General features: G+C 38.7%; 1 protein-coding gene and 1 long non-coding RNA gene across 4 annotated transcripts in view; one reads left to right on the top strand and one right to left on the bottom strand.

Annotated features, from left to right (window-relative positions):
* The window catches only part of CDC42SE2 (CDC42 small effector 2), an 87,299-nt gene that overhangs the window by 7,332 nt on the left and 53,738 nt on the right, over positions 1-26,229 (bottom strand). For all 3 annotated transcript variants that reach the window (XM_075527080.1, XM_075527078.1, XM_075527079.1), the window contains one exon: positions 334-435. In XM_075527080.1, the coding sequence (XP_075383195.1) occupies positions 334-435 (102 nt within the window). The remainder of the gene's footprint in view (positions 1-333; positions 436-26,229) is intronic.
* On the top strand, positions 353-10,545 carry LOC142421890 (uncharacterized). Its single transcript, XR_012778998.1, has 4 exons — positions 353-446; positions 3,078-3,181; positions 9,306-9,737; positions 10,451-10,545. It is a non-coding gene; the product is annotated as an uncharacterized LOC142421890 (long non-coding RNA).

Genomic DNA, 26,229 nt, shown 5'->3' on the forward strand with positions numbered 1-26,229 from the left:
GTCTAAAATACTCCAGTATATTTTCAAATATACCTCTGTTTTAGTTCATACATGCCATCAGAACAATTTTTTTAAAGTATTCTACACATAGCCTGTACAATTTATACAGCATCTACTATGTATTGTCAGTAAATACAGGAATTTTAAAAATTATATTCCATAATCTTGAATGCAAGTGTTTAGGAGTTGAATTAAGACACTAGCAGGTTGTTCTTCAGTTTTATAGAGATTCTTTGTTATAGTTGAAAGACTCATTCCTTCAGCCACAATATACATATACAGTGTTCCTGTATTCTGTCTAAGATTAAATATTCTTCAGCCGCTCATGCTTACCGAATTCATTCCACTGAATAGGTCTCCTGATCCTACATGAGCTGTGTGAACAAAGTTTGTCGGCTCCCCAATCATGCTTCGGTCAATCCGCCGTCGTCTTTTCTGAAAGGAAGGTAAAGAAACCATCTAACTGAGAGTCATTGAGAAGGCAAAACCAATGTGTCATAAATGTAAAAGTAACTGTCCATAGGATATTTCATACACTGCAAGGTATTTTCATAGAGTCAAAAAGCACAGTCCAAATTCCCAGGTTAACCAAGACATTGGTAATACCGTCCTTTGTTTTTACTTGGAGGATCTATAGCAGATCATTCGACCAGCACTGATACCACTCCTAACATTTAGGCCAACAAAACATTTGTAAATTACCTTACTACGTTCCACAGTTTATTAAGCAATATTTGCAACATTTCAAACAGTAACTTCTGCCTATATTTGTATTTAAATCATGATGTGACAGATCAAATTTGAGGTTTAGTCATTCATAAAACAAGAATTAAGGATCAAAGAGCATTAGTATAGTCTATGAAACCACTGACTACAGGATTTCCCATTTGCATGCCATGGGAATTTATGTCACTATTTGTAATATACTTCACGGTGATGTTCAGAACAATGCCTTGAGTTTGATCAGGGTTAGTCACAGACATATCTTTACTGAACCCCGTATACTCAGATAACTTCCAGTCTGCGTGGTTGTAGAATGTGAGCTGAAGGGGTGCAGTGTGATAGTGAGGCAGGATGCCAGATTAGGGACTCCGATTCCTGTGCCGTAAAACAGAAGGCAAGAATTGCTTAACCTCTGCCTCCCCCTTCTCAGAGTCCCAGCTTCATTTTTTGTTAGTGTAATAACATGCAAATGAAAAATTTGAGGCAGTAAGGACTTCCTCTAATTAAAGCTGCTTTGGTTGCCTGCCTCCAGCTAAGCATTGCATTTAAAGGAATAAAACAAGAAAACCCTATCCTCATTTCTTAGGCCAGAGCCAGGGAGTTTACACAGAGCAAACCATGCAGTGTGCAGTCACCGTATGCCCGTATCCTGTATTTGAAAAAACCAAACAAACAACAAAAAACCCCCAACAAAACCCAAATAGCCATGAAGCACAGTGTGAATATCTCAATTTAAGGTGTGTCATACAAAATACAGTGTAATAGCTCAGAAACTACCTGAGCTCAATTAAAAGCCTCCCATAATCTTAAAGTTCACTCAGTCTCATTTTTAAAGGTATGTCCATTTCTAATCTGCAATGAGATTGTAAGACTACCCAGACTTGAGACACGAAGGTACATGCCTCACGAGTGGGCTAGCTGCTATTGAAACACAGCTACAGATTAAATCTTTATGAATCAGAGTCCACAACTATAAGAATACATCACGGGGTTTAGCCAGCAAGTACAAAACACGTTTAATCCTTTCCTGTACCTTTTCCCTACTACTAAAACCAGATTTCAGTAGGTTTCAGAACCTTACAGCATCATATTAATAGCTGGGGTGAGGAGAAACACGTAAGACACTCCCATAGAAATAGCAAAACAAAATGACCTGATCTATGCCAAAACTATTAGTGAATTCTCTACTCCCAACAAATTTGAGAAGATCAGTCAAATAAAATAATCATAGCTATAAAAACATCTTCATGTAGTTTGAGGGCTTTCACAGAGAAAATGTTTATGGAAATTAACCTAGAGGTCTCAATCACAGAAAATGTTAGTAGAGTTCACAGAACCATAAATAGCCACAACAGAATCTATTACCATGTCCTGCCAATGCATTAATATTTCAATCTGGAAGTCAAGCTCACTAATACATACAGCAAATGATTTCTTCAGTTATGCATGATATCAGCTAGTAAAGTATACATGACTAACTTGGGGGAGAGACCCCACACCAGGTTTATGCTTCCACTGGATAAGAACTGCTCATCTGACATGTTTCAGGACAAGGAGCATCTCCACCAGGTGCAATGATTATTTTAAATGCACATTGCTGTATTTACACAATATAGTATTGTAACATGCTGTGACTCTGACACAGAAAGAAGCTCTAGAGAGCTGTATGAAACACACCACTCCAATTAAAACACTTAACATTGTTTCAAGTCTGCAGGAGTTGCCCCTCTCCCCCTTTTAAAAAAAAATAACGGCCAGAGTCAGATTCATTTATATGTCTAAACAATACATCCATGACTTCTTGGTTTTAGTAGTTTTGAAATGCAGGGTTTTGATGCAGAGAAAATGTAGACAACCTCAAAGCTGTTGGAATTTTTTGTTTATTTGTTTTGCAAACAACCAAACTCTTTCTTTGGGCAACTCAACTTGTTTTCCTCCTTTACTTGTTGCTATGCTCACCAGCATGCCAGTAACAGAAATAGAGCGCTGGCTCTTGTGAACGACTGTGAATGATTCTCCACTAATCATCAGCTAGTCAACCAGTAACCACTAGTTAAAGTGAATCGTAATCAAATCCCGTTTCTTATCTTAAGCAAGTTTCTTATCAGAGGCCATCAGCCAGTTACACCCTGGCATGTGCCCACTGATGTGATCTCCTTGAAGCAATGGGACAGTATTTAAATGCTCTGCTATATTAAGACCACAAAGTAGTTCACTCTGAAAGCAAATCAAATGGTTTTTTGCTGCAGGAGAACTCAGTTTGCATTTACATTCGTGTTTTAGCTTGGATCACGAGTATGCTTCTGAAGCAACTTTGCCAGTCCCCATTTACCATGCTTCAATTTTAATTTCAGAGTAATCTTGAAGTGTTCAAATTAGACTTCTCTTGGGTGAAGCTGAACTGGAAGACTAGCTGATGCACTCCCATTGCTAATGGACATTGAAGCCAACAGACCAGGTGAGCCACTCTGAAGCAGACCACAAAAGACATCTAATGCACATCATGGTGCCCCAACACCATCTGTTCTGCTCTACTACATAGTTGCTCCTAGTAGGATGTGCCATTTCCTTAGACACAGCCTCAGCCAGAAGCAAAATGACCAATTAGCATGGGTGAACAGATGTGGGGAGGATTGTAAACAGTCACCTCTTTTTGAGGAATGTAACACAGGAGACAGGAGTAGGGGAGCATGCCTGGAAAGGTTACAAAGCTTTTACAGAGGACACCATGAACATTAGCTTTGCCAGATTTTATAGTGAAGTTGTATTTTCTGAGGCCCTGTATCTGTAAGAATACATGCAATATCATTGTTCTATAAACAATAAGAATTAACAGATTGATTCTTCGGAAAATTTAGTATATTTAATTTGAAAGCAGCTGAGAAGCAGCACATTCATTTCTTACTTAAGAATAAATGAATTGTACCATTATGCTCATTTCCCTCTGTGTATCACTTGTGCATTTCCATGCTTGTTCCTAGTGCAAGTCATGTGCCTGAGCTGACAGAGCCCAGTGAAAATGAATTCCTGCTAGCCTTCACCCATGCCCCAAACTCCACTTGATAACATAGCATAAATAATTAGCCTTAGAATATATATACACACACCACTAACCATTGTAGTAATGGGATCTGACTATAAAGGTGATCTATAAAGCAACCACATGTTTATGATGCTAATGCAAAGGACTTCAACATACACACACCTGAATATTTGTATCATCTAAAGGTTTGTTTTAAAGATCTTTCTGACAGAACACATGTATGTCCCAACTCTGGCAGCCTAACTGCAGTGAGACCCTATGTCCTGTATCTGTGTTTCTTGTGGATGTTTTCTTAGCAGGGGGGAAGTAGAAGAAAGCTCACATTATGATTAGCTAACTTGTCTGTTATCTTTCTTGTTAGTTTGGGTAAAGTTACTGAAACATTTGGTATCAATGGACAAAAGAAGTTTAAAATCTGAATTGTAGTACTTGACTTTTTTTTTCCCCCTTGCCTTGTCCCAAGGCACTTCCCCTTTACTAACAGGCAAAGGGGTGGCAAGGAGCAGAACAGAGGTGAGATGAGAGGAAAACAACTGTAAAGGGATCCTGGAAATGGAACATGAAATGTCATCATTTAATGGCTTTACTTAGTTTGTACTGCAGAATTTGGATTGCGAAGTACACACCAGGTAATTTTTACACCATGAAAAGAATAATCTTTAAACAGAAGTAGAAGAGATGCAGGTTTGTGTGTTAAATGCTTGAGAGGAATGGAAGCAGTCTGAGCACCCATCTCAGAAGCTTTGCTTTGAACATATACTAGATGCAACGAAACTGGATCACAGTTACCATAGTAATGAAGTAAAGAATTGATGTCTCTTCTATTCTTAATCTGCGAGTGATGCTTTGCACCCACACAGGGTAGCATGTCTTTCGAAGTACAAGATCAGAATTCAGAAAGCCACCAACAGTTGCATCACAAAGAAATTATTTTAAACCTGCAAGTTTCTTGAAACTTTTGATAAACAGTTTTAAACTTCTGTTTAAAAAAAATTAAACTAATTATACCATGTATTCCACCTGCCCTTCAGCAAAGCCACAAGCATTTTATTGAAACACCGTTTTCATAGTTCAAAAAACTACTTATTGCAAGAAATTCAAAACTGTAATTTGTTTCTTTAAACAAATAATTGCCACTGATGGGTTCAGAGGCATGTAAAAGTCCCTTTTTATTCCCCTGTATTTTTGGCTTGCAGGGAAGAAGTGATCTTTTTTGACTATCTCTAATTTTTGTCCAGAGGCCAAGCTGCACTTCTCTAGCTCAAGCCACTTCATATTCATGGCAACAGTTCTGAATTAGACAAGTTCTCTGTCTGTATATATACATATAAAAAAAGAAAGGTTTTGGAAATTTCTCTTCTTTGGAGGGTTATGCATCCCTCTCTGCCCTTCATGACAGGCCATCTCAAAAAAAGAAAAAGACAAGACATGCAGAGTAACATCAAGGTCTCAAATATATCAGAAACTATTTCAGTGATGTCACTTGGATCCTAGCAGGCTGATCATTATTTTTCTGGAAGCTGCTAAAAGTAGAAGTTGCAAGTGAAGTCAAACAGAATATCATACAAAGGTACCCCAAAGTCAAGTACCAACCTACATATGGTGGGGACCAAAAGCAAAGAAACCTCTTCTGTTTAGCTGGCAGAAAAACATGTTCTGCTAAATCTACACCAGATTTTGAGATAGCTGCTAGATACATATCCCAAGTCCAAGTCTGAGTGAAATGTAAGTGACACATAGAACTTCAAAGGACCCTGCAACACAAAAGCCTGCATAGATTTGACCTGCGTAAGGCTCCATCTCAGCCCCAGTCAGCCCTTCAGTGGAAGTGGTATTGCAGGTGCAGATGAAGAATGTGCTTTCTAAGCATGAAGTGATACATGGTGGAAACTGAAGAAATTCAGAGGGGATGATAAGTTATTGCCATACTGCAAACATGCAGAGTTTCTGAAAACAATGCTTCTTTATTAAAATTCTCTCATATGGCAATTTTCTCCTACCACCTACCATTTAATTCACCTCTACTTTACACACAAGAAAAACTGCCAACTCTTTTTCCCCACACAGCAATGCTCTTTACCCAGCTGTATGTTGTCCTGGCTTTTTATATCGTAGGATCTCAGTCAAGCAAACTGTAAGAAACCAGGCTACAGAATACCTGCTGCCCTCAATGCAAGCCTACTAACAGGGAACAAACAGAGCACGTCTACACTAGCAACAAATTAGTGGCAGGGGCAGACTGGAACTTTGCACCTCACATTAAGAATAACCAATTTTGGTATTTAAGTCACAAGCAGTAAATCCTTGTTTTGATCATTATTCTCTAAAACTAACACAGATACAATTGCTTTTCTATTGAGGAGAACATTTTATTATTAGTATCATCAAGCTACCACAAGGCATGGATAACACTTTCCTACTGCTAACTTTGTAACATTTACCAAAATGTTACAAGTGTCATTTTTAATTACTGTGCTTCCATATGTATATATATATATATATATAAACTTTTGTCCTGTTTTATATGCAGTAAAAATATATTGCACATAATATATTTACGTATTACATAACAATACATATTAATATATCATAGATGGCATTTCAAGCCATTTTTCTGTCACTTCATATTTATCTGTGTTCCAAAAGATGTAGGGTACAGTAAACTATATTAGAAAGGAAACAGCATGCTGATCTGATCTATCCGGTCTAATTTTGTGCAACATGTTTCCAACCAGATCCAAATCAATATGAAGTGATCCATATATAAAATGGCAAGTGATGCACCTTCCTTTTTTTGACACAGTTCTTTTTGTCTTTCATTCTAACTATCTGTAGAAGAGGAACTTTGGTTCAAATTGGTCATCATTTCTCCTTATTCCACAAGACTATCTATTATTTTTCATGACATGTTATTTTGGCTTCTCTGTTATTTCAATACAAAATTTGTAAGCTTGCCACAAAGACTCACAGGCGGAAAATTTAAGAAGGGACATTTATTGAGGCATGATCCCTGTGCTTTATAGTATCCCTTTCTGAATAAAATGGTGAGAAACATCTTTTGTATTTTAACTTCAAAACAGCCTTGATACATAATCAGGGAAAAAACAAAACAAAACACCATGCTTAGCACCTCATCTGATGCACAGTAAAAGCATCAACTTCCCAAGATTAATTTTCCAGTCTTGTATCAGTCTCTTCTCTAATTTCAGACTATTTTTTTAAAAAATTAATTCTTTAAGAGGAGTGCAGATTGTGTAAATCAAGGTATTCATAAGATTCCACATTAGACTGGGCTATTGCAGCAGCACCTGAGGCTTCAGTGGGCCCCATTCACCTGCAAGGATTGCCTTCATCGGGTCTGCAATGCTTACTGCTGGCTTGCAGGCTCAGTAACCTAGCTAAGACAAAAAATAGTTTTTCCCTTTTCTTAAATGATTTTCTTATATGTCATAAAACAGGCTTATCTCTCTTGGCAAGAAGATAACTAAAGAACATTTAATCCCTCTCTGAAGCCTGGTTCAAGACTTAATAAATGTACTTGCTAACTTCCTACTGGGAAACTCCCCCTGGTGAACAGAGAAGTGAACGATCCATCTGGATGCTATGAAGAGTTGCTTTGCAGAATGAGTTTCTGTGGTCAGAGAATGACCACTTACATTCATTACCTCCAAAAATTTTGCTCTTTTCAAAGAGGAAAGATGACTGTGAATTCACAAACGCTAGAAAGTTACACAGCTTTTAAACTTGTCTCCGCAACATCAGGGTCAGTTTTTCAGACTGCTCAGTCACTGCTATCTCAGCCATTCAAATGGCATCAAATACAGTAAGAAGCAATTCACTCTCTACAATACCTTTTTGCAAGCTTGACTTTCAAATAACAGCAGGGTAATTTGAACATAATGAAGTATAACAACTTTTAACCACATCATCTAATCCTTTGCCACACTAAGAGATCTAGAGTTAATACATCTTTCCACACTAAAACAATACAAATCCTAAACTCTCCTAAAGTAAAATAAATCCCAGTAGAGCCACCACAACTGCTGTTCCTGTGGTAGATAGGACAAATGCAAACAAGCAATATACTCTTGGTTCTCCTCTGTACCTGCCTAATGCATTTGTTTTCATGATTAGGAGCTAGTCTGTTCATACATCCAAAACTGTATGGATGCACTATCAAGACAGTGATAGCCAAGTATGTGATTTGCTAATTTTTTTTTTTTTTTTAATAGGAACTATCAGATTTATATGGAGGCTCACAGCTATTGTGTTTGACCTTCTTTCACAAATAACCCTCAAACAGCAACCCTTTTTTGGAAAACCTCTGTTACCATTCATTCTAGTGTTAATTTCGGGCTAACCCAATGCAAAAAGCAAGCTCTTTTAATCTGCTTATTTACTCTCTGGGATCTTCTCCACCAATCAAGATAGTCGTTTCATAACTTTTCCCTGAGGACAAAGTGATGTATTAAACTTTTCAATCATATAACTCTGTGGAATTAGAGCTGTTTGCTAGCTTTGATTTCAAGAACTAAGCTGAAACTTCAAAAGCAGTGCAGGCCAAAGATAAAACTAAGATAGAAATCTAAGGAAAGGATTTAATCAAAGACAAGACAGTTAACCATTTCAAGGTGGGGGATTTGGATGGTTACAGGAGAAACTGAAAGAGAGAAAACACCATTTTATTTTCCTTCTTTGATGTCTCCTACTTTTTATATCTGCTCTGAAAAGAGCATCAACAGCAAAAGAGTCTCTATGCTGTGCCACCCAGCTGATCCTCCACATGCTAACACACAGGAAGAGCTAGGTACTTTCTCAGAATAGGAAGTATCAGATCACCCTGTAGAGGTGGCTTTCTGTCCTCCCACATACATGCTGTTCTGCTGTCTGATGTGCACAGGATGGCTGTCTATCTCTCAAGACAAGCTGTGGTCTGAGTGACATGTCTGGGTTCCCAATATTGACCCATCAAAATTACCTAAAAGGTCTTAAAGAATGTCTTTCATCAAACTCTACATAAAGGGGCTGCAGGGGCAAGGGTGTCCCTTGTATTTGTTTTTGTTCATCATGTGTTTAAGATGCATTTCTCCACACTTTCCTCCCTAATTAGGAACCTAGAGAGCCACGTTAAAAACAACAAAAAGCATGTACACATGTAAAGCTGGAATGCTAATACGCTCCCATCTCTAGCAACTGGATCATTATGTAGCAAACTAGTACTGTGAAACCAATGGCTGGATCTATAGGGTCATCATATAGCCAGTATGATATTTTTGAAGAAGAAAAGGCTGCACTCCTCCTAAACATTTCCCGGAATATTGGGTACTCTTCATTTTCCAGCTTTTTAAACCCATGAGCTTACACTGCCAACTCCAACATTTATACAATCTGCAAGTACTATACAAAAAGTTGATGAAATAAAAGAGACACCATCCACAGTGATGTTAAAATTCTAGTCAGGCACTAGCATATGTTTAAAGTTTTAACATTTAATTTAATTTTTGAACAATAAAGTTACACTGACTATATTGAACTGCAGGAGATGACATGCTCTCTGAAGAAGCAAGGATGAAGAACTAGACCTTTACGTTTCAAATACCTTATGTCAAGAGGTCTACCATACAGAAGAAACATAGAGAAGCACAACTAAGATAATAAGCAAGATAAATTAAAATGCTAGCCACTCCCTCCAAACCACCATATTTCAGTGACAGATTTATTCTAAAGCAGTAACATGTGGTATTAAAGCCCAGCATAATGACGTTCTGACCAGCACTGTGATCTTCATCAACTGGGAAACACCAAAGCTGCTACAGCTACTAACACATTTTTCTCAGTCCCTTACCTGAGCAGTTTCTAGCAGATTGCTTAGAGAGTCTTGATTGCTTACGGATCTTACAAACTACAGCTTCATCAGAACAGAAGCAGGAAGAAACCAGCACAGGTTTTCATGCCAGCTCTTAAGCAAGAGGTAAGTAGCAGGCCTCCAGCACACTCAGCTTTCATCAAGTTTTCCAAAAATCCAGGATGCTACCTGACTTGTCTAGCTAAAGGAAAGTTAGGAAATTGAGACAAAGGATTGAAAAGAGGTAAGTTTTTAAATAATGTAAGCTGTTATAATTAGCATCTAATAAATTGATTATCAAATGTACACTGGATTTAGCCTTTAGGCAAAATCACTTGGCCTTTACTGACTCAAGTGGCAAAAAAAGAATGAGCAAATCTGGTCATTTTCTGAACTCCCGAGCAAAGGAACTAGCAGTTCCGTTCGTATTTAGAAAAAGACGGAAGTAAAGGGAAAATAAAAGAATCTAAAATGGCAGAGAAGCTGACTTTATCAAATCTTCCAGACTGATTTTAAGTACAACTTCACATCAAATGAATCTATTTTGTAAATGAATACCTCAAACTGGATTGCATATTATAATCTCAAACAGCTCCTTTGCTTTTAGCAAATTCAGCACCTTCTTGAATCTTTTGAAGTGTACACTTTGATCTGTTTACCCAATATTCCATTAGATTATGATGGTGTTAGTCATCACATGACAAAACTGGCAATTGTAGCCTATGTTTTCTAAATAAACAGGAAAATTTGCCAGATGAGGTCAAATGACTCTGAAAGACAATAGGTCTTTTAAGAAATGTGTTTAGCTCGCACATTAAAGGGAAGTTGTTCCATTCCAGATGCTTAAACCAACTTTAAGTCACATGGTAAATCAGAATCCATTCCTTGGTATAGCTAGTAAGTACTGTCCTTTTCAAAATACACACTAGCACAATTTTAAGATGACATTTACAACTTGTAACTTGACTGTCACATTATACCATGAACTAACTTCTCTCTCCAGTAAGTTCATTTTCGTTACTTTTGGTGATTAATGCCTCTTTAACATAATTTAAAAACCCACAGTCATCTAAGATACTAATATTGGTTTTCTACTCTAGCAACCATACTTCTTTAATGTCTTTAGACAGACGATGCAGTCTGATTGTAGAGTAACAGGTAATTCATCAATGATAAGGACAGCAGGGCATGATGAAAGGAACAAGTCTGTGATCCTGGCTTGTGGTATCTCAGCAAAAAAACAGAACTTAGCATTTAATATATACTCTTTTCTTATAGTTGCCAATCTGTGTAACTTTCAACATGTTAGCTGTTGCTTGGAACACGTGCTTACTACCAGCCCACAGAGCTGGAAATGAAGTTTATCACTGCACCTTTTGGAGGGTCTAGAGCTGTGACACAGGTAAGGGACAAAAACTCTGCTGCACATGGTATAGAAGGAGAGACTGAAAGAGTGGGTTTGTTCACCCTTAAGAAGAGACATCTGCTTGTGGTCCTAATGGTCTTCCACTACTTAACAGGAAGGTACAGAAGACAGACAGACTTGGAGGTGCACAGTGATAGTATGAGAAGCCACAACCTGAAGTTGCAACACAGAAAATACTGATTAAATAATAATTTAAAAAAATTTGTTATGTAGGTGGTCAAACACTGGACCAAGAACCCAATGAATCTGAATGTCCATCCTTGGAGATCCCCAGAACACAACTGGACATGTACCTGCAAAAGCCAGTCTAGTTGGTTCTGCTTTGTGTAGGTGCATTGCACTAGATGGCATCCAGAATTCTCTTGCCACCTAGATTATTTTCCAAGTCTCTAACTTCAGCTGGTGATGAAGAGGAAGAATGTAGATTGGGCTGGAATTGACTTTGCTCTAACACAGATGCAGTATATTCTCCCCAGTGATCAAAATCGTAATGTTAAAAGATACAGATTAAACAAATGATGTAAAGATACTCCACAATACAAACTCTGGAAATTTCTAATAGCTTCTTAAAAAAAGCAAATTCCAAAGTCCTGATAATGATACATTGTGAACTGCATCATGTTGAGCTCTCTTTCCTTTCACTCGCTAACCTTTTCCAACAAGAACACAGGAAATACTTGAAAGGTCATCTGGCATGATGAGAACTGTAGTGTTCTAGAGGACATGTGTCAGGATTACAACATGTAGCCCTCTGCTCAGCCGAATGAATGTCTGTCCCGTCCCTGTGTTGTTGTTGTGTCCCCCCACCCTGCCCCCCGCTGCTACAACACAAACAAAAGCTTCGGGTGTCCTTAAGTACACTGCATATTGAAATTCTTTTGTTAAGAAATTATATTTCATGCTTGCAAATCCTATAGTAAGAATTCCTAGAGCTAGCTGTCTAATATAAAGAGGTTTGTTATATCCTACGTATGCAGGCATCTGCACACATTTGCATTTATATGGAAGCATACATGTTGCGTTAAGATACATTACATACAAGCCTTCTGTACTCCTATGTACACTCTGTATAATCTTCTAAATCAGAATGATATGCACATACCAAACTCCATTACAGAAAAGTACAAGAGCAAAAAATAAACTGAAATATTACCTCTGAACAGGTAGTAGCCACTGCCAGATACAGGATCCTCAGTCACACTCACCATACAAAACCAATCACTTAGTAAGTCTAACACTTTCTTTGGTCCAGCGAGTTAAAACATCTACTGGTCTGAAGAATAGCTCTAAACACATTGTCACACATGCTCGCAAGCAGCAGTTTGGTAGTGCACATTGTGATTCACCTTCGACTATGACAACAAATCAGGGTGCACGTGGTATTTTCAGAAAACCTCCGCATGCAACTCATAGTAGTTCCCTTACTGGGAGAAGATGAATCTTCAGGAGTTATGGCACTGGTATTTTTTAGCAGTAGGATTCATGGGTAGAAGCTCTAGTACTTGTGCCACAGGCAAAACCAAAGCCACAATATCTAATAATATCCTCAAGAGTCAACAAACACACACACAGTGAATCCATCAGCTTTTAAATACCTGTGGGAATGTCATTTTAGAAGCTTGACATTAGTTTTCCCAAATAGCAGCATCTTCTTGTTTGTTTATATACATATGCAATGAAATACCTAAATATTCACCTGGCTTTCTAGTGGTGTACTGTACTACTTACTTCTCAGTGAAGTTTTATCAAAATGAACTTGCTTTGAATGAAGATACTTTCTTTTTTTTTGTACAAATCCTTCTTTAAGGGAAGTAATCCCATTACAGTTTCGTGTGTGTCAGGTCCATGAGACACACTGCTGACTGCTGACCTTTCTGGCAATCTTCCCATTGGCATTTCCTTGCTAAGCTATTTGTCTCCTGTGTGAGCTCATCATTATCTCTGGGTTCTCCTGGCTGGCATGCCTCTCCAAAGGCATCCTGACCAGTTACCTCATCAACATATAAGCGCTGTCACATGGCCTCAGGCACCCTGTTCTGCAGTGGGGAGAAGCATTCATAAACATGGAATCATGAATTTGCTTCAGTGGCCATCCCACTTCTTGCTCCTGTAAGGACTTCTGCAAAGCTCCCAAATTTGACTGTCAGGGTTGGAAATCTGTTCATCCAGTTCATTTTAGGTAAGTCACTGGAACAAGTGCATCCCAAAATACATTATGATGTAGTCTGTCTTTGCTTGCTATTAAAACACCAAAGCAAAAAGGAGTTAAAACCTACACGAGGGAAGCAGGAACAGCATCCCATATTCTTTCCATACTACAAAAAACAGTCATGCATTTGAAAGGTGATCCCACTAGTGGACGTGGAAATGATGGCATTATACACACAAAAAAAGACAATACAACAAGCATCCAAGACAACTTAGCAATGGATGGCTCAGTAGATATTTTAGGGATGCTTAGATGCCAAGCCCACACACAGCATGGCTAGGAGCATCTCTGGAAGAGTACTCTACCAGCAACTCTTCAGAAATCTTCAAATCAACAGCTGTGCTCAGACTTAAAATAGCTTTCTGTTCAGCTTTTGACATATTCAGAATAGTATCTGACACAGAGCAGCAACAAAAAAGCCTGTGCCCAAAGTGTGGCAAATACCCGCAAAAGATGGGAGGGAAGTTGTTCCGGAGCTAATTAACAGTCCCAACAGAAGCATGGGGGCAAAGGAAGAGCAACATGGTGTGCCATTGCAAATCCGTAGGCTTGAAAGACAGTCAATGAAGAAAAAAGGCCATTGTGAGGGAAAACTTCTAGTCAAGCACTGTATTCCTACCTATTTCAGTTCAACAAGGAACATAAAAAAGAAGTCCTTCCAAGCACTGTTCTGCTTTCCCTGGCCAAACAAAGGAATCCTTGCTGCCTTGTCCAACCTCCTATCAAAAGGAAAACACCAGTTCCAAGCAGGTACAGGCACTTTTGCATAGTCTAGCTGAGGCATGCCACAATTCCACAGGTCTTGAGTGTAAACAATCATTAACTATTTAAATTTCATCAAGTCAGAAAGTGCCCCATATTCCTAATCTATTTGTCAAATTCTACTCTTCTAAATACAGCCTCCTTGAAAAGAAGTATTCAGGAGCAGTAGCAATAGCTTCTTACTCTTACCACTAGCTGCACTGAGACGACACACAAATTTTGTTGAGGACAAAGTCTCAGGTACATTCATTATTCAGAATTTACTGCCAGACTCACAAGTAGGATCAACAACACATCACACGATCATTTTTAGAGGCGGTGTTGGCTGCTTATAACGTTCAGAAAAATCTTTCTACTTACTAATCCATTTCTGTGGCAAGGCTATCCCTCCTTGCCTTGCAGGTCTTCTGCACTAAGTTATCTATGATAAATTTATTACTGTGAGAGCAGAATTTCTATTACTGTGTCTCCTACTTACATACTTTTTGACACCATTCCTTCACTCTAGTACTGGCAATTCTGAAGTTGGATCCACTGTAGAAATCCAGGAAATATAGTGGCTTTCTTAGTGTGTCAGATCTACTGGTCTTGCCAGAATAAGCCCATATTTAGGAGCTTCTTAAGATAGGAAGAATAAGAAAGCATGGTTCTTTAACAGTCAGCAAAACAGGGGAAGCTTTGGCATTGCAACACTGAGCACCATGGAGATCTCTCAGACTCCTCCAGGTTCTTGCATTATTGGCAACTTCAGGGCAACTGCTTCCCAGTTCCACAAGTGTAGTCCGCTTCTATCAAAAACAAGATACAGCCAACATCAGCTGTTGGCTACAGATTTACAGTCACTGGCAGTTAAAAAAAAAGTCAGAACGAAGAGGAGAAATAGCAATAAACATACAGAACAAAACCAGGTTTTCTAAAGAGCTGCAGGCTAAGAATTTCTAAACTGGGTGTATAACAATAAGGGTAGATTATTTATAGTAAATATTTTTCCTTTTACTCTTCAGCATACGGACCCGTATGATACCTAAAAAGACAGGTACACAACTCCATCTTCCCAACAACTAGAGCTATGAACACAGAATTGAATAGTAATTGTTGGTAGGAAAAATATCTATTGTTCCTAAATTAAAGAAAAAAACCAACAACTAAGCTAAAACACTATCACCACCACTCATGTTTCATAGCCCGAGTGTCAGGTACCCTTTACCAACACACAGGTCACCAGTGGACTCTGGCAGCTATGCCAATAAAACAAGTTATTTTTGAACAGCTTGCTCATCAGCATGACAACTGCCAAATTCTGATCATATCAGATTATTTTAAGAGTTCCCTATGCCACAGTGTCATCAGGCTACACCACCCAGAAACATTCTTCCATGATCAAGGAATATAATTTGGAAGAAGTTCATTTTCTTTCCAGATTTCCTGCATGGTTTCTATGCCTCAATGTCGCTTCACCATTTCACTGAGTTTCCCTGAAGTTCTGTGAAGATCCACGGACAGAAGCATTGGACTAGCCGCCTACTACTGCTGTCCTGAACAGACGTTGCCACTTACGTGCTTCTCAGTAGCTTCAAAGTTTTACACTAAGGAGAGCTGCATACTACATCAAAATAATTTAGGACAAGAAGAGATGCATCAACATGAAAGGTCTCACTTTCAATAGGCAGAATCTGAGTTGTCTACCATGGAACTGGTAAAACACCAGTTGTCACTTTACAGTTACCCTACAGAGAGCTTCTCAGAGCCTCTTTAATCTTTCACTTCAGACGTCTGGAAATAGCACATTAGAAATATTTTTGAAAATCAGAAGGCTGCAGTGGTCCTGCTGCCCCTCTGGTATTTGCTCCACATCCCTTTCTTCACTGCCTGCTGGAATGAACATATGTCCAGGCACAGACAGCCAGAGAAATGCCATCCTTTTGGGTGACTGGCCTTTACAGCCCACCACACACCCACTTCTCAGGAACCTCCCTGCCTCTGCTCCTTGCTCTTTTCTATTACAGTAAGTTTAACATCTGTGCTGGTCCCCTAAAGGTATCGGTCAACTTTGTCATTTGACAGCCATCCAGGCAGGAATTTTACCCAAATGCTGCTGGTTTTTCTTACTGGAAAGAACAACTTTCCAGTAAGAAAGTAATTTACAAGTTACCTCGCTAAAGGATCCCAAAGGCTTCATAGCTAGAAGACAACAGAGTAGTATTAAGAAATCCTGCCACTCAGCTTCTGGCTATTCCTTCACCTTTCTTTGTCCTAAATCATCTATGGCAGCTATATTAAAGTCCCTCCTGAAGAAAGGGAATTGCTATAGCTCTTCAGAAGCTTAAAAAGCTTGTCTTCATAAAAACAGTGTATACTTGGTTTATGCTCCAGCTGCTTTTATGCAAAGCCAAACATTACAGCTTCAGAAGTGACCCTAGTTGTCTCTATAATATAATTCTAGGCAACGTTAAACATAATTTCTTAAGCTTTAAAGTGTTAATTTTAACATATTATAGTGAAAATGCAAATACATTTTAAGTACACTTTATGAATCTGATATTCTTTAAAACTCAAGGGCAAACATAAATTTCTCCACTGAGAACAGCACAAAGGCGTTTTGTTTTCCAGCTGCAAAGCTAAAAGAAGTCAGAAAGCGGAAAGACACATGCATTATCAAGAGACTCAACATTCCCTCTTTGGGATCACTAAGGAAAAAAAATTGAGAAACCCAAACCTTTCTGCCCTTCCCAATTGTTTCCCTGCAGGCTTCATTTTCAGACCACTCTTCTGTGTTCTGAGATTGTATAGTTACAGTTTGTTTTTATTTAAGAAACTAAAACAAGTAAACTTGCATAAAACACAGTCTAAAACTTAGGTGTGGCTGTTTTTCTGGGGAACAGTAACAGCATGAACCATACCACAGTTAGTGCATCCTGCAGCTTTAATTGACTTACCCATTGCAAACATAAGCATCTGCTATGTTTGGTCATAAAAAATAAATTGTCAGTGAAATTCACCCCTGCAGTGCCTGCAGAGCCAACATTGCTAAGAGACTAAGTTGAATTCTATTCCTTCTTGGGCACAACCAAATTATTTACTAAATTCCAATGAGCTGAAGCAAAGGGATTACTTGCAGAAAACTTACTGCACCAGTGTGGGAAAAAGATTCAGCTTGACCCTCTGAACCCAGAGTGAATTTGTAGACCTGGCAACCCAAATTTTTACTTATTTTCAAAAGTAGTTCCTTGTAAGAGTTGATCACTTGATGTACATTTTATTGACCAACAACAAACAACTATATGGTAAAACAGGTTTGAGTTGTATTTCAGAGCATGCTTCAAAGGGAAAGTTTTGTCTGTCTTTTTAGATAAAAAATACAAGGACATCAAAACCAAATAAAATCCTCTCATTCCCTTTATCATTTTTCTTTCCTTTTCACTGGGTAATAATGCGAGCTGACTAATTCTGGAACACTAAATTACATAAGTTATTATGTAAAGTACTGTAGAGTACCTGATCACTTTTCCTATTATATAAAGTAGAGATAGATCAGAGTGATGTAAGCTCTTCTGTTCACTCTGACTAAACAGAAATTAGTATTTACACTGGTGTCAAGTTCAGAGAGAGTGAGCAAGAGACAAAGATATTGCAGAATGTCATTTTGGTGACATGAAGCATGCTACCAGCAGCGTACAAGGAGACTAATTTTACTGTCTTCAAAGGATGATCAAGATGCCCTCGTATTTGTAAAATACTATGGCAGATGTTACAAAGCAGTTATTTCACACAAGTATTGTGCACTTCAGAAACTCCTCTTATATTACAATCTCTTTAGATATGGAAAAGCTGTTTACAATGAACATCAAGTAAGTAGTTAAGTCTAAAAAAAAAAATATATGTAATCTATAATTAACAGAATCTGTTTTAAAATCTAGCTAGAATAAATTTTTTCCTTAACATTTAAGCTGTGCTGGCTTCAAAAAAAAATCATGATGCTTATACACATGCCCCATAAAACCCTACCACTAAACATCCAAGAGTTTTTTATTTTTTATTATTTGGTAGTGCCTTTCCTCAGAGGATCTCAGCACAGTTAGCAGGATCCCAGGCAAGCGTTCAGAAAAACACTCTGGCAGTTGGTTTTTGCTGTAATTCAGCCGATTATTTCCTACACATACAAAAAAAAGCCCCAAAACACCAAAATCCAACCCACCATCCAAAACGTACTTCACAAATCAGAGAAACGAGGAACTACAGTTTGTATGCCTTTGCTATGTAGAAAAACACTAAGTGTTGCAGCCTGCAGAAAACCCCATAACCTACAGTTCTTTAACCACTAAATCAGCTAACACATATCTATCGTCACACATCAGTCAGTTTCTTGCCAGATTTTAATCTAGGTGTGTATGTATTAAAATGTGTAAATTTCCTCTTGATTATCTTCTCTGTGTAGGAACATTACTCTCCTTTTATAATAAAAATGTTGGCATTTTATTCCTGAATTAAAAAGAGCAGCTGAATCTTACTGATCTGAGAAATGTGCATATGGTTTTTTTCTTTAGGGGTAGGACCATACAAAGAGTCCTTGATTACATCCTTTCTAGTCTCCCAGCAGTCAGTTTAATCCACACTGCTTTCACCATGGCCATTTAATCACCTCTTCACCCTCATACTCACTACTGGTAGCAGCATAGCATTGGCTGCATAGTGTTTTACAGATTTGCACTGTCTTCATGGTTAGCTTCGAGAAAAGATAATATCCACATAGCATAATGGGCTTAGAAATCTTTGACAGGTTTTAAAATAGTTTTTAAAAGCAATAATTAAGTAGCCCCAGTTCTTCTCTCTCACATATAAGTCCTGTTTCTTTATTCTCTGAAGTACACACATTGCAGTTACTTTCTTTCCTCCCCCAAAACTTCCTTTCTTTGCATTACAAATTGAAGAGGCATTTCATTTTCAAAGCTTAATTCTGATGTTAAAAAAAGAATATATGCATTTGATATTTTTCCATGGAGAATAAAAGGCCCTGTAGGCTCTTTTGCCTGCTATGCTGTAGATCAGCACGCCTATTCTTCTGTTGGCATTTCTTCTTCTCTTTACAAGTTCAGCAATGCCACGCTGCTACCAGAAACACAAGCAATCCACTATATTACATACACGCACACACACGTATGTGTGTGTACGTTTGCATATCCTAGCAGATTTGTTTGGAATATGTACCTAGCAGGATTTATTGCCCCATTTTAACAGTAATCTACTATTTAACCATCATCCTAGGAATTAAATGTTTTTTAAGTAGCTGGAGTACGGCAAGCTGTATGCAAATATTTGTTTGTATGTAATATTTGTTCCAAACAGAGTTAAATAACATGTTGCCCTGTATTAATTTTACTCAAGTCTTTCAAGAAATCTACCTGAGTTGGATTTGGCTTGGAAGCCCCCTATGTGGGGCTTCCAAGTTGAACTTGATGAGTCATAAGAGTAATTTCCTTTTATACATAATACACTCCCTTGACACACAACTGTAGTTCCCAGTTGAACATAGCCAAGTGTGCTTTCTTTAGATAATGTAATTCCTGATAGCATCAGTTTTTCAGTTCACAAAACTGATAAAGCACCCCAAAAGGCAAGTTTTATGCAAATATACATAATGAGGTAAAGATTAATAACTACAGTTTATGCAACTGTTTGAAAACCCTGATGTGACACCACCTCTAAAATTCTATCATTCTGCCGTAATCCCCAATTAACATCTACTCATCAATCCTGCTGAAGTCTTTTCCTCCATTTCATTTGAATCCAATTCATTTTTCTCTACCCACCATCTCATCCTATATGCCCCAAACAATTTTTCTGTTCTTTCCTATATAAGGTCAGGGGCTCTGGAGCCACCAATGGACTACCATACAGCTCCCCAAGTAACCTGCCTGACATCTTCCAGCTGTAAAACAAGGATAGCAATGCTGACCTCTCAAACGAGTCAGGCCTGAGCTGCAAGAAAACTGAACTCAACATCAGTGGGCACAACTTGGGAGTTTCAGTGGAGGCAAGACTTTAACCTGTGCTTCGAGCAGTCTGAGGCCAGAATAAGACACAAATTTCCAGAGCATTCCCCTGCGCTCAGCTGTCACCACAGTCACTGCCCATCAGAAAATGGTTTTGGTTTTTAAGCAGAAGAATTTAGAAGGTCAAATTTCTTTTAACAAAGTGAAACTACAAAGCTCTGTGCTGCACCACATTTCCCCAGAGAGATGGATGTAACACAGAGGGAAGGCAGCCTCCGAGAAGCAACAGTATTTCCCGCTGCGCACCATGACGAGATGAGCTCTGCACCTCTGCTCCAGCGGTGGAGAGCTCCAGCTGGCCAATACCAGCGTGCTAGAGCAGTAGACCAAGTACCACCACGCTACGCCAGCAAAGAAGTGCTGGTCTGGGCAAACTTAGAAGACAAATCACTATTTGGTCCCAATTTATTTCTCAATCTCTGAAGATAAGGCAGCCACATACCAACTTGAAACCATCTTGTGCAGGTTAGAAACACCTAAACCATGATGCAGGCCTGCCAAAGATAAGGCAAAATTAAAATATTCTGGTTTGAGAGCATCCCAGTACCAAAACATAAAAACTATGAACTAGGTAACCCTTCATGATAAACCATCAAGCAGAACACAAAGGGTAGTTACGTCCACACTGAAAAACAGTCATACCACAAGCAATAGAAACAAACAATTATGAAGACCCTGTGCCTGCTGAAGATAGCATATTATAAACCCACACTATTTTCTGCGACTGAATGAACTGAATTTACAATTGCGAGAAGAGAGATAATGTAGCTTAAAACTATTTAAAAAAATTCCATGAAGGCCTCTCCCTTTTGACATCAGGTCACTCTCAGACCATGACATGTCAACAAATCACTCGGTGTCACACATTTATTTGAGGGAGAAAACACAAAGAGAGATGGTATCTTTCCTCAGTAAACTACAGCTCTCCTGAGGGTACACCCAAGTAGCTAAAAAACCCTCTAAAATTATTTGAGAAACCAAAATAAAACCAATGCGCTCAGAGAGGCATTACTTCCCTGAATCTGCATCAGAGCGTGGTTCACAGCTTCAGTTTTTCTGCCCAACCTCCAGTTCTCTATTCTCCTCACTCCGTGGTGGGATACTAACCCAGAATTGCAGAAGTCAGCATTTTAGAGTCATCAGCTAAGCCACTCTGAAGATGAAAATGAGAAAATCATTGCAAGTGACTACATATTGAAGTCTATGGCTGAATGGATACCTTATAATTTCAGGATCTCTGAGAATACATGAAGAATAGCTGTAATATAATCCAATGGGAACTTTGGTATCGTGCATGTCTCATGCATAAGTAAGAGTCATGACAGGAACTGCAGAACCAAAGGTTTGAGGGACAGTGTGAAAAAGGAAAACTGTCATTGGGAAATGTTAATGCTGCGAATTAAAAATGTAAGTGCAGGCAGAGATCTTTAAAAGAGCCATTTAAAAATGCGTATTTTGTGAGTTGCGTATTGGTCTTAAGAATAATCTCCAACAGAATATCTCAGATCCATTTAGAAAAGTTACAATAAAAACACAGGAGGAGAACAGCAGAGGAGGCTTCTACACTTGATATTCCCTTTCATATCAAAAGCAGTTAAAGGTAAAAGGCTGAACACTTAGCTTCAGGGCAACAACTGACTTCTCCATTCACTAACACAAAGCATACTTCCATACAGAGTCAGTGGAAGTGCACATCTCTCAGACTATGTCCAAGTTACCTCTGCCTTTAGCTGTTGGCAAGTAGCAATGCCCCTAAACCTATATGCTTGCCCACCTCCCCTGTTCCGACATGAAAAGCAGAACAGGGGAAAAACAGCTGAACTGCCAAGCATTAAAATTAAGGCACACCAAAAACACCAGGGCTTTGCAGCTTCAACTTCCATTAAAAAAAAATATTTTTAAAAATTGCATTGGATTTGTTAATTTCAGAAGTGTTTCACCACAGTCTCCACAGGTGGCTGCAAAACTATCAACTTTTGCTTAGGCAGTATCAACTATTTCTTGTGGCAGCTCCTTTTGTCAGTGACTCTTACTGGGTTTTGCTCTTAAAGATGTCTTCGCACTGAAAAATTTGCAGATTTAAAAGAAACAAGCAATTCAAGGGCTCTAAAACTGGTGTCCAGGTCAACAAAGAGTACAATCTACTTCCTCCCCATGTTTAAGCAGAAAGCCTGAGCTCTGTAGAGCCTGTAGATATTTAAAGCATATTACGAACTTCTTCAAATATGCTGATAGTGGCAAGACACATTCTCATCAACAGAAAGCTGGCATAATTCTTGTTTCCATGTCCCCAAAGAGCTATTTTCCATCCCGTCAACTAGTATTATATTAAATAAATAGCATCAATACAGCTAACTGAGAGCTCCTAAAAATTTCACAGCCATACTAAAGGATCACAAAATATTCAGTTAATTTTCATTCAGGTACATATACATAAACACAAAATACTGCCTTTTTTTGTTTTCTTTGTAAACATTTTAATACTTGAACATCACAACAGATATTTTAAGACATGTGGGGGCTAATTTAAAGGTAAAAGAAAAATCTAAAGCAGCTCTGTCAGGCTGAAAGCAGCACAAAGATCAGGTTTGAGAAATAAAAGCCAAGCATTTTGCTGCTTATTTAACTCTACCCCCTTTGATAAGGTGTTCCCTCAGGCTACTTCTACAACAGCACTGAATAGGAAAAAGAAGGAATTTGAAACATCTGAACTGGCAGCTCAATATGTAACTCAGTATGACAACTGTGAAATCTGAAGGCTCTCTAGAGTTGTCACATTTTACATTTGAGTCTTTCATAGGCTTACTGAATGTGGTAGGCTGATCGAATTTAATGAATAAGAGAGCCTGAGTTGTAGTCATTTCGAACCAGAAGCTGTGCTTGCATAGCACTGCCATACTGAATGGAGAGCCTGGCCCAGTGCTTCTTCAGCAGCAAACACCTGCACAGTAGTGCACGCCTACTGAGGGTGATTTATTCTGCATTTGTTATGCACACTGAATGCTTTATTATCTTTATTGTGTTCAAGTTTTTAACAGTTACAGTAGTAGATGTATCCTTAGCTATATCTATGACTCCTTCTCCAGAAAAAAATCTAGAGCTGACAATATCCATCAGTGGTTAATTTCCTTAAGTAACCACAGTCAAGATCATTTATGTCTTCTGTAGCATTCAGCATGCAGTTCAGTTGATAAATACAGCAGTATGCGCAGGGTTTTTTCTGCCTGTATTTTAAGATGGGCCTCCCCAGTCTAAGTACAGATCTGCCAATCCTTCTTCATACATCAAAAAAGACACAAAGGAAACTTCACTTTCTAAACCACTTCAAACATTTATGGCATAGCACGCAGCAAAACTGTAACAGCCCTTTGACAAAATACAAAATGGAAATTGTCTAAATGAGAGACAGGCAACAAAACAGAAACTAATTAACTAGAGAAGGAAGCTCAGAGCAAGAAGGAGGAGAGCACAGTTTATTCTTTCACAGCAGAGCAGTAATTCTACTGCAAGGTCAAAGGAAACTGAAGAGCTCAGCTGGACTGGGCGGTGGCCCAAACCAGGTGGGAGTGCACCAGATCATGACCAAAGGCTTCTCAGACCAAAAATTAACTTTGCAAGTTAAAAATGGACAGAACGCGAAAAAAAAGTGGAGGAAAATAACAGATTCCTGGTGTAGGCGACAAGCTCAGCCTAAGAAAGAAACCACAGACATGTTCTCTGAAAACCTGCAAGATAAAAGGCTCTCTAAACTTCTGTTACCAAGCAATGCATCTGGTAGTGGGGATTTGGCAGAGTTTACTGAAACGTAGCAGTGGATGGGACGATAGCACATAGGAAGCATGGGAAGAAAGACTCATCTTGTCACTGGGAAGTGCAAGATCAGCTTACAGAACCTATAAAGGGTATCAGTGGGAGGTGTAACAAACCTGGCGCAATCACAGAAAGTGCTACTCTTCTCAAAATAAAAAAAGGTTGGGGTCAGATCATAAGAGATTGAATTCAGGCTATTTAAATAACCAGGGAAACTTGAACATAGTTATTAAGAGATTAATATCACCTCCTTGGTATCATGAAAACAGATGTGAAAGCAACTAGTTGTGTGAAGTCTTCATTGTGGTAGAATACATTATCAGTCCAAATCTGACAAGAGAAAACTAGAAGCCAATACAAGAACACCTTACCTTGGCTTTTGTTTGCATTCTACTGTGGTAAAGACCTCAGGCTATCAAGAAGCAAGACCTAAGCCACCATCAGGAACATGCTTCCTTCAACCACATCACTGTTTAGTTTTGTTTCTTTGCATACTGAATTTCTTCATTTATCACCCTTTTTTCAGGGAAGCATAGAGACCCATGTTCAAACATGCCCCTTTCATGATCGTACTATGAGTATTGCAGGCTTGGAAACACCAAGTGAAATACGTAGCAACCGAAGTAACATTAGGAGAGAGAGTAGAACACTGCTTTCCAAGGCACCTATGTTTTATTTCACAGCAACACGATACATCCATTTAGCACTCACAAAAGACAAAAAGCTCTGCTGTGATACCTTTCAATAAAAGTTGATGGTAATATGTGACTACTGTCTTTTAATTAAGGAACCTCTTAAAGTGCAGTATAACTGCAACATTGTTACTGTTCCTCTCTGGGTTATGCTATTAGGGAAGTGATGGCAGTGAAATTAGGCAAGTAATGTGTTCTTATTGCCATAAAGTTTGCAAATCTTATCTAAAAAGGCACAGTTCAAAAGCATGAAAATGCACTGGAAAGCACCAGTATGCAAGTCTGGGAGGCATACAGAGTATTGGCAATAACCTAGAAAATGCCTTTGTGTACAGTTTGAGTAATAGTCTTCTATAAAATTGACTGAAAGGACTCTGTGCATGTACGCGTTCTTCATTTTAAGTGCACTATAGCTGCAAAGAATAGAGATGCCATACTGAAGATTCCTAATACAATACGCTAGAATTTTGCCAGAAGAAAGCAACAGTGTTCCTGCATCCTGGATTTCAAGAGAGGAGGAGAACTCTTTAGCCCAATGGAAGCTATAAATATCACAGAAACATGCAACTTATAAAAGTTCCAGTTTATTTTTCTCCAGTGAAGAGGATTAAAATTTATGTCACTATCCATGACATTAAAGGTGACCCAGATATCAGCACCTGACAAAGATAATGAGAAAAAAATCATGTTTCAGAGAATGTAAGTTTAAAAACAAAAGGAACATTTTAAGCATTGATCTGAACAAGTAGCAAATTAAGTGACTTCCTGGTTTCAAGGTCTTTATTCTGAGAGGCTGGTGGTTGTGAGTGTTGCTACAAGACCACATTAGTCCTTCCACAGAACGAGCATGCTGAACACGTAAAGGCTGAACATGAAAGTGATGGCTGGGATACTGTTAGTCAGGCCATGAAGAAGTTGACATGCAGGAGGTAAAATGAAAGAAGGCACATGAAAGAGATGAAACCGGGCAGAGGAGGTATTGGACTAAACTGACAGACTGAACGCACGGTAGGGGACAGACAAGTAGCTTTTATGCAAGTTTCACCTATCTTTTGATACAACAGGGCAATAAGTACCAGTATTTTTGCACTAAAAACTAGCATGTTTTTCAGCACGTTGAGTCTCCCAAACATGCAATCGCACACCACCGGCAGAAACAGGGAAAAACTATTTCCTTACCACTTGTCTGGTTTATCACTCTGCTCACACTAACAGTACATGCTTTGCTACATGTCAGAGAGGAAAAACATTCCTGTACTTAACTCAGATGTGTATGTATCTGATTAAATACTCCACTTACGGCAACGGTGCATGGCAGAACAACAGCTGTACAACACAAGACAGCAAAATGAGCTGAGTAACTGCAGGGGAAGGACAACTAAGTGCCTATTGTCACGCATGCCAAGGAGGGCCCACAACTCTTTTTTCTGACATGCGTCCTGAAGAATTTTAGCATTTCATAACGAGCAAGGGTCCTACAATATTTGAAAGGCAGATTTCAGGAACTAGGTCAATGCTCAGCAATGTGCTATTTGTATCTTAAACATAAGGATGGTTTTAATTCTCTAAGCAAATGCACACCACCAGATCAGCAGAAACATATAAAAAGGGTTGTTTCCCTTTTCTCCACTTTTGAAGCATATTCTCCACCCTTTCCATGAGTCACGAC

The sequence above is a fragment of the Mycteria americana genome, chromosome Z (assembly GCF_035582795.1).
Source record: "Mycteria americana isolate JAX WOST 10 ecotype Jacksonville Zoo and Gardens chromosome Z, USCA_MyAme_1.0, whole genome shotgun sequence".
NCBI lineage: Eukaryota > Metazoa > Chordata > Aves > Ciconiiformes > Ciconiidae > Mycteria > Mycteria americana.